We start from the raw sequence: 14,719 nt of genomic DNA, 5'->3' as shown, positions 1-14,719 counted from the left end.
TGGTCTGATTCCTTCCGTTTCCACATTAAATTATGAAGCAGGGTCATCAAAATTGAGGATCAAAGTAGGTGGTGGTGGAGGTTTGAGGAGGGAGGGGAAGATGTGAAATAGTCTTTTCAGATTGGGAAAGTGAAGTTATTAGGAAAACAAAATAGAATTTCTAAGCATTATTGAGTATCCATTTGTTTGTATAATGAAATGGGTCACAAGTTCATAGATTTTTTCTTTTTTTTTTTTTTAATCTTAGCACCCTGATATGTATGAGAGAGCAGTGCTAAGAAAAGATCATCAGAAGAAATATGGAGCAACAGTTGATCTTTGGAGCATTGGGGTAACATTTTACCATGCAGCTACTGGATCACTGCCATTTAGACCCTTTGAAGGGCCTCGTAGGAATAAAGAAGTGATGTAAGTGGTTTCCCGATCTAAAATCAGAGAAGCATTTAAAAAATGATTTCTATCTTGGTTCATCTTATTGTTAGTGGCTTATGCTAAAGAAAATTGATTTAACAATCATTTCTGATATTTTAAGCTACCTGGTTTTTAAAAAGAATGTAGCCTCATAAAAGTATGCATAATTTTATGTTTAAGATATTTACGTTTAAATATCTTATATACACAGTATAAATGGTATTCAGTCTTTGGCCCATCATTAAAAATGTACTGCTTTCTAGACTTTATTTCAGCACACTGTTTATTTCACTCTGCATACTTGTCAGCACTTTTCTCCCATGCAACTGAAAAAAAATATATAGTTCTGTGGAGTATTAGAATCATTACCAGATCTAAAACAAACATCAGTCTTACCCTAAAGTGAACTGATTCCTTTTACCATTTAAAAAATAACATTTTGGGCCAAGCGCGGTGGCTCACGCCTGTAATCCCAGCACTTTGGGAGGCTGAGGGAGGAGGATATCTTGAGCCCAGGAGTTCCAAGACTAGCCTGAGCAACATAGTGAGACCCTGTCTCTACAAAAAAATACAAACATTAGCCAGGGGTGGTGGTATGCTCCCATAGTCCCAGCTACTCAGGAGGCTGAGATGGTGGGATCACCTGAGCCCGGGAGATTGAGGCTGCTGTGAACTGTGATTGCACCACGGCACTCCATCCTGGGTGACAGAGTGAGACCCTATCTCTAAATAAATAAATGAAAGAAAATTAAAAATAACATTTTGGCAGTAATGTAACATTAAACTTTTTTTTTCCAGTGTTGCAGATTTGGGGCAGACACTTAATATATTTTACTAGTATAATGTATATACATTTATATATTGTCACAATTTTTTTTTAATTTCCATTTTTATTTTAGATTCAGAGGGTATATGTGAAGGTTTAGTTAAAAGGGTATATTGTGTAGTGCTGAGGTTTGAGCTTTTATTGATCCTATCACCCAGATAGTGAACATGGTACCGAATAAGAAGTGTTCGGCCCTTGTCTCCCTCCCTCCCTATTTTTGGAGTCCTCAGTGTCTGTTGTTTCCATCTTTATGTCCATCTTTGATGCATTACATAAGTGGGATAATTACAAGAATTGATTTCTGGAATTGGCGAGACAATACGATGGGCTCCACAGCACAGATGGAAAAGTTGTGAATGCCAAGATTTAGCTCTCACTTACAAGTGAGAACGTAACAGTATTTGGTTTTTTGTTTCTGCATTAGTTCACTTAGGATAAAGGTCTCCAGTTGCATCCATGTTGCTGCAAAGGATATGATTTCATTCTTTTTATGGCTGCATAGTATTCTACAGTGTATATGTACCACATTTTTGTTATCCAGTCTGCCATTGATGGGAACCTGATTGATTCTTTGTGTTTGCTGTTGTGAATACTGCTGGGATAAACATACAAGCGCATGTGTCTTTTTAGGTAGAATGATTTATTTTTCTTTAGTTATATACCCAGCAATGGGATTGCTGGGTCAAATGATAGTCCTATTTTTAGTTATTTGAGAACTCCAAGCTGCTTTTCATAGGGGCTGAACTAATTTGCATTCCCACCAATAGTGTATAATTATTTCCTTTTCTCCACAACCTCACCAGCATCTGTTATTTTTTTTTATTTTTTTTATAGCCATTCTGACTGGCGTGAGATGGTATCTCACTGCAGTTTTGATTTGCATCTCTTTGATGATTAGTGGCTTTTTCATGTTCGTTGGCAGCTTGCATAGTCTTCTTTTTTTTTTTTTTTTGAGACGGAGTCTCGCTCTGTCGCCCAGGCTGGAGTGCAGTGATGCGATCTCAGCTCACTGCAAGCTCCACCTCCCAGGTTCACGCCATTCTCCTGCCTCAGCCTCCTGAGTAGCTGGGACTACAGGCACATGCCACCATGCCCGGCTAATTTTTTGTATTTTTTAGTAGAGACAGGGTTTCACCATGTTAGCCAGGATGGTCTCGATCTCGTGACCTCGTGACCCACCCGCCTCGGCCTCCCAAAGTGCTAGGATTACAAGTGTGAGCCACCACACCCAGCGCATAGTCTTCTTTTGAGGAGAGTGTGTTAATGTCCTTTGCTCACTTTTTAATGGGATTTTTTTTTCTTGTTGATTCATTTAAGTTCCTTATAGATTCTGGATGTTGGTCCTTTGTCAAATGCATAGTTTACAAATAATTTCTCCCATTCTGTAGGTTGTTTATTCTGTTGAGAGTTCTTTTTGCTGTGCCAAAGCTCTTAAGTCTTGTTTGTCTATTTTTAATTTTGTTGCATTTGATTTTGGGGTCTTCATCATGAATTATTTGCCTAAGACAATGTATGGAAGAGTATGTCCTATATTTTCTTCTAGAATTTTTGTAGTTTGAGGTCTTACATTTAAGTCTTTAATTCATCTTGAGTTAATTTTTGTATATGGTAAGAGGTAGGGGTCTAGTTTTATTCTGCGTATGGTTAGCTAGTTTTCCCAGCACCATTTATCGAATAGGGTGTCCTCATTGTTTATTTTTGTCAACTTTGTCAGAGATATGTTGGTTGTAGATGTGCGGCTTTATTTTAGGAGTCTGTTCTGTTCCATCAGTCTGTGTATCTGTTTTTGTACCAGTACCATGCTGTTTTGGTTACCGTAGCTCTACAGTATAGTTTGAAGTCAGGTAATATGATGCCTTCAGCTTTGTTCTTTTTGCTTAAGATTGCCTTGGCTATTCAGGCTCTGTTTTTGTTCCATGTGAATTTAGAATAGTTTTTTCTAATTCTGTGAAAAATAACATTGATAATTTGATAAGAATAGCATTGATTCTGTAGATTGCTCTGCACGGTATGGATATTTTAATGATACTGATTCTTCCAACCCATGCACGTGGAATGCTTTTCCATTTGTTGTGTCATTTATGATTTCTTTCAGCAGTGTTAGTTCTTGTAGTGATCTTTCAACTCCTCAGTTAAGTGTATTCCTATGTATTTTTGTGTCTGTGTGTGGCTATGGTAAATGAGATTGTGTTCTTGATAAGGTCTCAGCTTTATCCGTGTATAGAAATGCTACTGATCGTTGTACATTTATTTTGTGTCCTGAGATTTGGCTGAAATTATTTATCAGGTCTAGGAGCCTTTTGGCAAAATCTTTAGGGTTTTCTAGGTTTAGAATCATATTGTCAGCGAAGAGAGATAATTTGACTACCTCTTTTCCTATTTGAATGCCTTTTATTTTTGTCTTGCCTGATTGCTCTGGCTGAGACTTCTAGTACTATGTTGAGTAGGAGTGGTGAGAGTGGGCATCCTTGTCTTGTCTCAGTTCTTAAGGGGAATTGCCCATTCAGAATGATGTTGGCTATTGGTTTGTCATAGATGGCTCTCATTATTTTGAGATTTGTTCCTTCTGTGCCTAGTTTGTTGAATGTATTGCCATAATTATTATGAAATAATTATTGTGTGTAAAGTCATTTTTTGTAAGCCAGGGAAGAGATGGATTTCTAGATGTGAGATTAATTATAAAAATAATCCGTAATTGACCACACTTCTTTTTATTTTAAAAGACATTAGTGAATAACCTTGTTTCATGAGAAGGCCAAACCACATACACATAAAACTATGATGTGAAGAATATTGAGTTTAGTGAATGGATGACAACCACTGACAGCCTAACCTGTCCAACTGTTCTTTTAGGTCTTAACATATTTCTCAGACCTTTATATATTTGGCCCTACCTTTTGTTTTGTTTGTTTTGTTTTTTTGAGACAGTCTCACTCTGTTGCCCAGGCAGGAGTGCGGTGACCCGATCTCAGCTCACTGCAACCTATACCTCCCAGGTTCAAGCAATTCTCCTGCCTCAGCCTCCGAAATAGCTGGGATTACAGGCACCCACCACCATGCCTGGCTAATTTTTGTATTTTTAGTAGAGATAGGTTTCACCACGTTGCCCAGGCTGATCTTGAACTCCTGGCCTCAAGTGATCTGCCCCCCGCCTTGGTCTCCCAAGGTGCTGGCATTATAGGCATGAGCCACCGCGCCCAGCCTGGCCCTATCTTTTATGAAGCAAACATGACTTAAAGTAATAATCACAACTGTAAAAATATAATTATCTAATCTCTTCTCAAAAAATTGAGGGAGAAGCATGTTTCTCCTTTTGTTGGTTGGAGGAAGTAAAACAAATTCAGATGGTACAATGACTTTTTCTATAACTTGGGTATTTAAATGTTTTCCAGCAAGGACAGTGTACATATTTATGGGAAGAAGACACCTATTTAACTGTATTGATGATTTTGGCATAGCATCCTATTGAGCCTGCTTTATGTCAGTGCCCTTTTAATGAAATCTGTTCATTAACAAAAACTGATAATTTGTGTTTTTCTCATTACACATAAATTGTGCCTAACAGTTAATCATACTTTTCTCGTCATAGATAGTATCAGCATTTAAAGCAATGTCAGCATTTCTTGCTGCCCTGAAAATGGTTTAAATAAAAGTGTGTGCTGCTCCCTAATAAAGGAAACATGTGACTCATAAGCAGCTAGGAATACCTGATGATTTTATCTGACACCCTTGTGGGCAGATATACCATTAGAAGAATTTTATTTTATTAGCACAGAAACTCAACTTTTTATGAACATTGATGCTAAGGAATGTTCAGAGGTGATTGAAGTACTCAGTAATAATAATTGTTTTACTTTACTAATGAAAGATGTATTCATCCAGCATTATAGTAGTGCTGATTCCTCAGCATCTCATTTGCATGTTATGAATGTACTTATATGTGGATCTTATCAAAATTAAACTTTTTTAAAACTTGTAAGCATTCCCTTAAGACTTTTGCCATTTATTCTATTCACTTCTCTTTTGCATTAATCCCACACATGTGCACTTACTTCTTAGATAGTTCTCACATGAACACACCTTATTTTTCACATTAATTTCCTCTTTGAAAAATCTCTTAAGGCAGAAATCCTGGCTGCCATTGCTGAGGAAGCAGCAAATGGTCTAAATCAGTTGTGGTGGTTTGTTCTATTTTTAAAAAAATAATTGATTTGCTTAAAGCACATTTACTTTAATGTTAAACAAATGTGCTTTTTCCAAAATGTGCAAATGCGTGTTTTCCAGTGTGCAAAGAATCTGATACTGTGCTCTGTATAGTATAGTTTTATCTTTTTTGTTTTAAAGAATGCTATTCATTCTGCCGAAACTTTAGTTGTGACTTTGGATAATGTAGGTAAGAGGGATTATATGCTTTTTTTCATGGTCTAGAGACATTCTGTGACATAACTTATTTTCTGTTTGCTCGGTTTTTTCAGATGGAAAAATTAATATTTTTGTTGTGAACATCAAGATGCTGTTATAAAGCACTGTGAGATCTCAAATGAAAATTAATTATGGCATATATAAATAACTGTACAACCACTATTGTACTTCAGTCAGTCAGATTCAAAGTATTTTGATTGTTTTATGGATCCTGTGAGCATCAGTCACAAAGTTTCATCTAGTAGATAATTGTAGGTGCAATTGAGGAAATACTTTTGCAAAGCCCATTAATAAGTCATGCAAAAATGAACTGCTTATTTTATTCTGCTTTTGTTCCTCCCAAGGTATAAAATAATTACAGGAAAGCCTTCTGGTGCAATATCTGGAGTACAGAAAGCAGAAAATGGACCAATTGACTGGAGTGGAGACATGCCTGTTTCTTGCAGTCTTTCTCGGTAAGTATGGTGTACTTAATTCTCATCTTTTGCACTTTGGTGTTTGAAATCTTTGTTGCCTAAAGCCACAGATACTCAAATACTGAAGTGTAGTTTGATTTTATTTTAATTAGATATTGTCAAAGCATATGCTTTGATAAACGATTTTTGTCTTTGTGGTGGTGAAAAGATTTATTCTCTGCTATATGAATAATTTCCCCAGATCTTCATTAGGACACAGGGCATACATTTTTGAGATGGTAATCACTGGTCTTGGAATTCTTCCCAGTGTGGGGATCCTGCTCAGGACCTTAGTATCTTTTGTAATGACCTCCATATTGATGGATAACGAATAGTGGATTGGATATGAGTAAATTTCTCAACTGGAGTTGTAAAAAGCAAACAATGAAGAGATTTAGTGTTATCTTCATTTAAAAAAAATCAAATTATTCAAAGAGTGAGAAATAATAGTTTTTTGTACTTTTTAGCATTTCAAATGTTCGTATGTGTCTTGTTTAATGTCACAGACAGAAATCAAAAAAATTATATTGTCATTTAAGAATCCTGTTACCACAAAGAAAGAATTAAGGTAAAAGAAATTAAAAGTAGAAAGTAAATTATTTTGTATTTCACTCTGGAAATAAAGCCAAGACATGCATCGGTATTTAGTATTTGTGATTACTGAATTAGCTTCCATTTTTCTTGAGTGTGGTAGTTATATAATCCTTAATTGGACACAGGTTATGAATTAGTGGCTTAACACCTATTTTAACTTGTGGGTGCTTTTTGTATGACTTTAAATAAGTAAATATATAAAACAAGCAATAAAATATCACTTATCATTTTATATGTTAGGTTCTGTGAAAATTCATTTAAACCAAGAGTTCCAATGCTGAAATCATTTTCCAAAACCACTATTGTTAACAGTTTTTTGTGTGTGTTATTTTAAAAAGTTTCCAAAATGAAAGTGTCATGTAACTAGATTACTAAGAGAAATTCATTGTGTTGGAGAGTAGAAATTTAATATTATAATTGCGATTTGTGTTAAATTTTGATTTAGGAAATACTCATTTTGGGGATCTCAGGCAAAACTGATAAAATGTAAAGGGCTCAGGAAATGAACACTTGCTGATAAATAATTATATTGCCAAAACTCAGAATCAAAAAAATCTGATGATCTGAACTGCAGCATATTTCTGGAGGGTGACAGGCTTTATCTGTCGAATCAGTCTTTAGCATACCAAGTTACAAATTCTTTGAGAAAAATTGCTTAGATGCCAGAAAGTATATTATATAATTTTTTTGTTTTAAATAGTAAGAACTCTAAGTACTACAAATCAGCCGTGAAAACAACTACCAGAAATGTAATGGGGCTTGGCACGGTGGCATACACCTATAATCCCAGCTGCTCAGGAAGCTGAGACAGGATACTTGAGCCCCAGAGTTTGAGACTGCAATGCATAAAGCATCTGTGAATAGCTGCTGCACTTCAGCCTGGGCAACATAACAAGACCCCATTTCTAGAAGAAAAAAAGCTATAATTCGTTATTCATTGATGAGTGATATTAAATGAAGGTTACCTAGCTTTCTGAAAAGTTGACAGATTTTAAATTTTTAAAATTAATCTAATATAGTAATAATGACAGTTCCTTTGATTTGCTGGCAAATATTATGATTTTTTAACCTAGACAGAATATGATATATTCACTCGTCAAGTAATTTTTCAATACTGTTTTAGGGGTCTTCAGGTTCTACTTACCCCTGTTCTTGCAAACATCCTTGAAGCAGATCAGGAAAAGTGTTGGGGTTTTGACCAGTTTTTTGCAGAAACTAGTGATATACTTCACCGAATGATAATTCATGTTTTTTCGCTACAACAAATGACAGCTCATAAGATTTATATTCATAGCTATAATACGTAAGTATCTCTATTTTCTTCTTGTATCAACATATTCTGTTATATAATATTTTCCTAAGTTAGGAAAAGAAATAGAAGAGATGCCTCAGCTTCACCAAAAACACCCATTTCCCACATGGAAAATTATATTTAAGTGCTTAGTAAATTCCTTTTCACTTATTTTTGGAGTAAAAGGATTGATATTCTAAAATTTATAGTTAAATTAGCTTGTTTCTTAAACTGTAAGTTTTACAAAAGTGCTTTCATTGCTGTGCCTTCTTTCAAGTTACATAATCACATAACCACAAATGGCATCTACCAATAAACGAGCCAGGTTTTACTAAGTGTACTATCCTGCCATGTTAAAATATCAAAGCCTAAGTCTTCGTCGTTAGCATGGTTATTTGCCTATGATATCGCTATGCAGATAATATGGTTACTATTAACCATAATAATGGTTAAAGCACCTGGCTCTGGAAAAATAATCAGTGTTTGTTTTATGTAAACAAAAACACATTACACCCATGTGATTAAAAAAACTACCCATGTGATAAAACTGCATATAAAGTTTTGGTCAATGACAGACCATACATATATGACACTGGTTCCGTAAGATTATAATATCATATTTTTACTGTACCTTTTCTATGTTTAGATATGTTCAGATATACAAATACTGTTTCTAATTGTGTTACAGCTGCCTGCAGTATTAAGTACAGTAACATGCTGTACAGGTTTGTAGCCTAGGAGCAGTAGGCTAGCTACCATATAGCCTAGGTGTGTAGAAGGCTATACCATGTAGTTTTCTGTAAATATACTCTATGATGTTCACACAATGATGCATTTTTTAGAACTATTCCCATCATTAAGCAATGCATGACTGTACACATACATATACTTGCATGTAAAACTGGGGAAATTTGAGTAAGTTGAGTGTATCAGTGTTAATAGCTGGTTGTGATGCTTTGCTATATGCAGGATGTCACCATTGGGGGAAGCTGGGGGAAGAATATATGGTGTCTGTCTTCATCATTTCTTAGAACTGCATGTGAATCTACAGTGATGTCAAAATGTTTTGTAAAAAGCTCACCCAGTGTGATTATAGTTAATAATAACTTAATTGTACATGTTCAAATAGCTAAAAAAATATAATTTGATTTTCTGTAACACAAAAGATAAATGCTTGACTGGATGGATACCCCATTCTCCATGGTGTGATTATTACGTATTGCATGTCTGTAACAAAACATCTCATGTACCTCATAAATACATACATTTCCTATGTACACACAAAAATTAAAAACAAAAAATTTTTGAAAGATCACACAATGGAGGCTTGTAGAGCCAAATTACAATATTGCTGCCGAAACATTCCTTTTGATGTCATTGATCTATTCATGGGGAAGCTGTCTTTTCCCCCAAAGCATCATTTTGAAAATACCTAGTTTTATTAATGTATTTAACAAACATATAGTCACATAACAAGTGCTATTCTTGGTTCTTTACGTATTTAAGCCATTTAATCCTCCCAACAATTCTGTGGAGTGGGTACTGTTATTATTTCCATTTTACTGATGAGGAAACAGTGCAGAGGAGTTAAGTCACTTACGGTTTTATAGGAAGTTAGTGGAAGAGCTGAGATTTGAACCCAGGTATCTGATTCAAGTCAGTGCTCTAAACCTCTCTGCTATGTTGGTTCTCTATTTGAAAATATTGATAATCTTGGCCAGGCACGGGGGCTCACACCTGTAATCCCAGCACTTTGGGAGGCCAAGGCAGGTGCATCACTTGAGGACAGGAGTTCGAAACCAGCCTGGCCAGCATGGCGTAACCCTGTCTCTACTAAAAATACAAAAATCAGCTGGGTGTGGTGGTGCACGCTTGTAATCCCAGGTACTCAGGAGGGTGAGGCACGAGAATCGCTTGAACCCAGGAGGCAGAGGCTGCAGTGAGCCAAGATCGTGCTACTGCACTGCAGCCTGGGCGACAAGGTGAAACTCTGTCACACACACACACACACACACACACACACAGGAAAGAAAATATTAAGAATCCTGTGTATTACACAGGTATTCAAACATAAAAATACTTTAGAATTGCTTACTGTATGGACAGGTTATATGGAATGGAGTTTGTAGTATCCACATTAACAGAGAAAGTTTATATGGACTGGTTATGATATTAGGGATATGAATTAGAAATGGATGTTGTTGCACTCATTAAAAATATTTTGCCTCTCACTTTATCCCCAGTTACAGTGTCCTTTTGAATTTTTCTCACACAGTGCTACTATATTTCATGAACTGGTATATAAACAAACCAAAATTATTTCTTCAAATCAAGAACTTATCTATGAAGGGCGACGCTTAGTCTTAGAACCTGGAAGACTGGCACAGCATTTCCCTAAAACTACTGAGGAAAACCCTATATTTGTAGTAAGCCGGGAACCTCTGAATACCATAGGATTAATATATGAGAAAAGTAAGTTGGGATTTTTCTTGTCATTCTTACTAGCCATTAGAAAAATACAACCAGCCTGGGCAACATACTGAGACCTTGTCTCTATAAAAAATAAAACAAAAATTAGCAGGGCATGGTGGCTTGCACCTGTAGTCCCAGCTACATGGGAGGCTGAGGTAGGAGGATCACTTGAGCCCAAGAGGCAGAGGTTGCGGTAAGCCGAGATTGCACCACTGCACTCCAGCCTGGGAGACAGTGTGGGACCCTCTCTCAAAAACAAAAAAAGAAATCCACAAAATCTGTCATTGTAGAAATGATTGTCATCTTTATAAAGCTGATGATGACATTAGTGTAGAGCTTTCATAAATATTAAAATTTTATAAATTACTATAGTTGAGAGTAATCGTAAAATTGAAAAAGCCTTGCAGACATCATTTGACTTCAAATATTTTGTTTCATAAAACGATAAAATCATTTGTCATATGTTTCACTGTAACTCTCTTTAAAAAGTGTTTTGCTAACACTCAAAATTACCTTTTATATCATAAATTTCAGCAAATATTTTTTGTGTGCAGTATGTATAGAACATTGTGCCAAGCTTTAGAATCTAAGAAAAATTAGATCTGCATTTTTAGAATCTTTTAAATTACTCATTCTACTGGTACAAAAAAAATGGATCACCCAGAATTTTTCAGTTCTATTTGAAGGTTGGGATTTGATGCAGATTTAAAGAGAAGCATTGAACTCATTGTGTTGGAGTATATTTAAGGAAAAAATGAAACTCTTTAGAAATATTTGAGGTAATTTGTTAGAGAATGAGCATTATTGTTTGAAGTAGTGTTTTTTTAATCACGAAAACTACATTACAGATTTTGCCACTAATGTTTAATTTAGACATTGTGTTTGCTCTTTAAAGGATAAAGTGATTTTTGAAAAAAGTTTTCTTTCTCATTTTATTTTACTTCATATTTCAGTTTCCCTCCCTAAAGTACATCCACGTTATGATTTAGACGGGGATGCTAGCATGGCTAAGGTTAGTATTTAGTTGAATTAATATGTAAACATCTGAATTTAATGTATCCTATCAATAGTGGAAGCAATAACATGTATTGTGTCTTCATGTATGCCTATATGACTTAGGAAATTATTCACTTAAATTGATACCCTTTCCAAGTTATTTTGTGGTCTTTCTTTTTTACTTTTTATCCTTGAATTCATTATATAAGAAAATTCTCTCCATTGAGATAGTGCATGTTTAGATAATGTTAAGGATAACATGTTTATTATATTTATATCTATTTTTAACTCTTAGAAATTGGTGGTTTATTGTGTTTTTAATTAACCTGATAAAAATGTGTAAGCTTGAATAATTTTGTGTAAATGTTTTTCTTACCCTATACCACAATTAGCACCAAATATTGACATTTTATTTCTTTATTAGGCAATAACAGGGGTTGTGTGTTATGCCTGCAGAATTGCCAGTACCTTACTGCTTTATCAGGAATTAATGCGAAAGGGGATACGATGGCTGATGTAAGTAATAGATTAAAATTTTGAAATTGATTTTCATATAGACCTTGCCCCATCGTTGATATTTTCTGTCTTCAAACTAGTTAGGTTAGGTGCTTGATTTTTATTATAATACATTTGTTTCACATTTAGTTTATAAAACATTTAGCAGCTCGTTTTTCATGAGTCCTACAATGACGTTGTGAGACAGAACAAATAGTATCTGAATTTTAAAACTTACACCACGCTATAGGCTGTGACTGCAAATGCATTTCTTTTCCTAGGACCTTGACTAGTTGGTTGTCATTTAACTATGTTAGAAGTCTTTGGCTTGTTAGAATCCAGTACAATCTGTACTTTCTAGCATTTAAGTCCTCAAAGTCTTCCTTAATTTCCTACCATTTTCCCAAATGAAGTACACAGTCCTTTTTTATCACACCGTATTTTTTTTTTTCTTTTTGAGACAGGGTCTCGCTGTCACCTGGGCTGGAGTGCAGTGGCACAATCACAGATCACTGCAGCCTGAAACTCCTGGCCTCAAGTGATCCTACCACCTCAGCTTCCCAAGTACCTGGGACTACAGGCATGCCCCACCACACCCAGCTAATTTTTTTTTTTTTTTAGTGATGGGGGTCTAGTTATGTTGCCCAGGCTGGTCTCAAACTCTTGGGCTCAGGCAATCAGCCCACCTCAGCTGGGATTATAGGCATGAGCCACACCCAGCCTTCACAACATTGAGATGTAATTCATATACTATATAAGTCATGCATTTAAGCATACAGTTTAGTGGTTTTTATTATGTTCAGAGTTATGCAGCCATCATCACTAATTTTAGAACATTTTCATCACCCCAGAAAGTATCTCTGCATCAATTAGTATTCACTCTCCATTTCCGCCTAAACAGCCCTGCCCTGGGCAACCACTAATATACTGTTTGCCTGTTCCAAACATTTCGTATAAATGAAATTATACAATATGAATATATAATCTAACAAGCAATTTAAAAGCTAATTTTTTAAAACTAGATCGCTTAATATAGTTATTCTAGATCAGAATAACTGCTCATCTAGTTTAAGTAGTTTCTTCCTGAAAGTGACTCTAAGAAATGTAAGATGGATGTAATTTTTACCTGTTTTTTACTTTCATGATTTATAGATGCCATCTTTCCATCTGAAAAAAGTGGAAAATACATGATCTCTTTTGGAAATTATGCTTATTTCTACACATCATTCAAAGCTTTTGAATTTTGCATACACATCATAATGGCCTTGTGGCCTACAGATGCTAAGAAGTTTGTTTTCTGCACTCATGTCGCTATGTATGTGCCCTTGGACTGTAATGCTTTTGACAGTTTATGTGTGCCTACCTCATACCCACCCCGTCTTGCAAAAATGTATATGAAGCATTTCATCACTCTTTTTAGGCTCCTTTTTTTTTCTGTTAGCATTATATGAAACCCATAAATTTGTGTTTATGTTTTTCACTGTGTTCACATATCTAAGTTCCTAAACCTATGCTTTTCTCTTTCCACTAAGAAGCTTCCTTGTTTTTACTGGTTTCTGGAAAAATCTCTGTGTACTAACAGTTTTCATTTTCTCTCTTATCTACTGTCAATTGCTGATCCATGAAGCTTTTATTCCTTTTACTTATTAGTTTATAGTCCAATAAGTCATGAGAAAATAGTTTTAATGTAAACCACTGTTGGCAAACATTTGCTTTAAAGGATCAGTCTAATATTTTAGACTTTGTGGGCTGCATATGGTCTCTTCGTTTTTACAGTCTTTAAAAGTGTAATGTTAGCTCATGGGCCATACAAAAGCAGGCCTCAAGTCTTAGTTTGTTGATCCCTGATGTAGATGAAAAGCCCTTCAATTATATATTACTTACTGTGTCATCCTTCTTCAGAGATCACAAGTTGAGCATCCCTAATAAAAAATATTCCAAAAGTCAAATCTTTTTGCTCAAAGTTTATGCTCAAAGGAAATACTCATTGGAACATTTTGGATTCTCAGATTAGGGATGCTTAACCAGTATGTATATATGCAAATATCCCAAAATCCAAAATCTGAAAAACACTTCTGGTCCCAAGCATTTCAAATAAGAGATATTCAACCTGTAATTGGTTTAAAGTATAAATCAGACAGTAGTCTACTCTGAGTAGTAAAAATTAATTCTGGTGGTATAAACTGTAATGCTCTACAAACTATTTGTGTAATTGTAGATTAGTTTTTACTTCTTAATGTAATTTGAATACCTTAGGTTTTTAAACTGTTAACCTAAGTGGTAATGGTTTGTGAAAATATGAGTTCCCTAATGCATAAGGATCACAGAAATGCTTCTAATAATAATGTCTCAAAAAGTGTGAATTGACGAATATCAAGAATATTGTTATAAAATGTTTTTGAACAGTAGTACTGCAATATAATTAGTGATAGATAAGAAAAAATAACTCCTTAGATAAACTAATGAGAACAATTTTCTTTTTTTAGTGAGTTAATTAAAGATGATTACAATGAAACTGTTCACAAAAAGACAGAAGTTGTGATCACATTGGATTTCTGTATCAGAAACATTGAAAAAACTGTGAAAGTGTGAGTAGACTACTTCCTTACTAGTAGGGGTTAAATTATTAAATGTTCTATTTCTGTTTAAATGATTTAGTTATCCTTGGCACAATATGGCATGCTATGCCAGGGTTTCTATTAAAGATCAGCGGCCGGGCACGGTGGCTCATGCCTGTAATCCCAGCACTTTGGGAGG

General features: G+C 35.1%; 1 protein-coding gene across 6 annotated transcripts in view; it reads left to right on the top strand.

The window, feature by feature from the left end:
- The window catches only part of TBK1 (TANK binding kinase 1), an 89,844-nt gene that overhangs the window by 22,187 nt on the left and 52,938 nt on the right, over positions 1-14,719 (top strand). For all 6 annotated transcript variants that reach the window (XR_010116607.1, XR_010116605.1, XR_010116606.1 and 3 more), the window contains exons 6-12: positions 248-408; positions 6,004-6,114; positions 7,832-8,011; positions 10,275-10,471; positions 11,425-11,483; positions 11,892-11,983; positions 14,449-14,550. Coding sequence is in view for 3 of the 6 variants with exons in the window: in XM_055249658.2 (XP_055105633.1) it covers positions 248-408; positions 6,004-6,114; positions 7,832-8,011; positions 10,275-10,471; positions 11,425-11,483; positions 11,892-11,983; positions 14,449-14,550 (902 nt within the window). In the remaining 3 variants the exon portion in view is untranslated. The remainder of the gene's footprint in view (positions 1-247; positions 409-6,003; positions 6,115-7,831; positions 8,012-10,274; positions 10,472-11,424; positions 11,484-11,891; positions 11,984-14,448; positions 14,551-14,719) is intronic.

This window comes from Symphalangus syndactylus, chromosome 17 (assembly GCF_028878055.3).
Source record: "Symphalangus syndactylus isolate Jambi chromosome 17, NHGRI_mSymSyn1-v2.1_pri, whole genome shotgun sequence".
Lineage (NCBI taxonomy): Eukaryota > Metazoa > Chordata > Mammalia > Primates > Hylobatidae > Symphalangus > Symphalangus syndactylus.
Note: the sequence above shows the minus strand (reverse complement) of the source record. Positions and strands in the feature narration are given on the sequence as shown.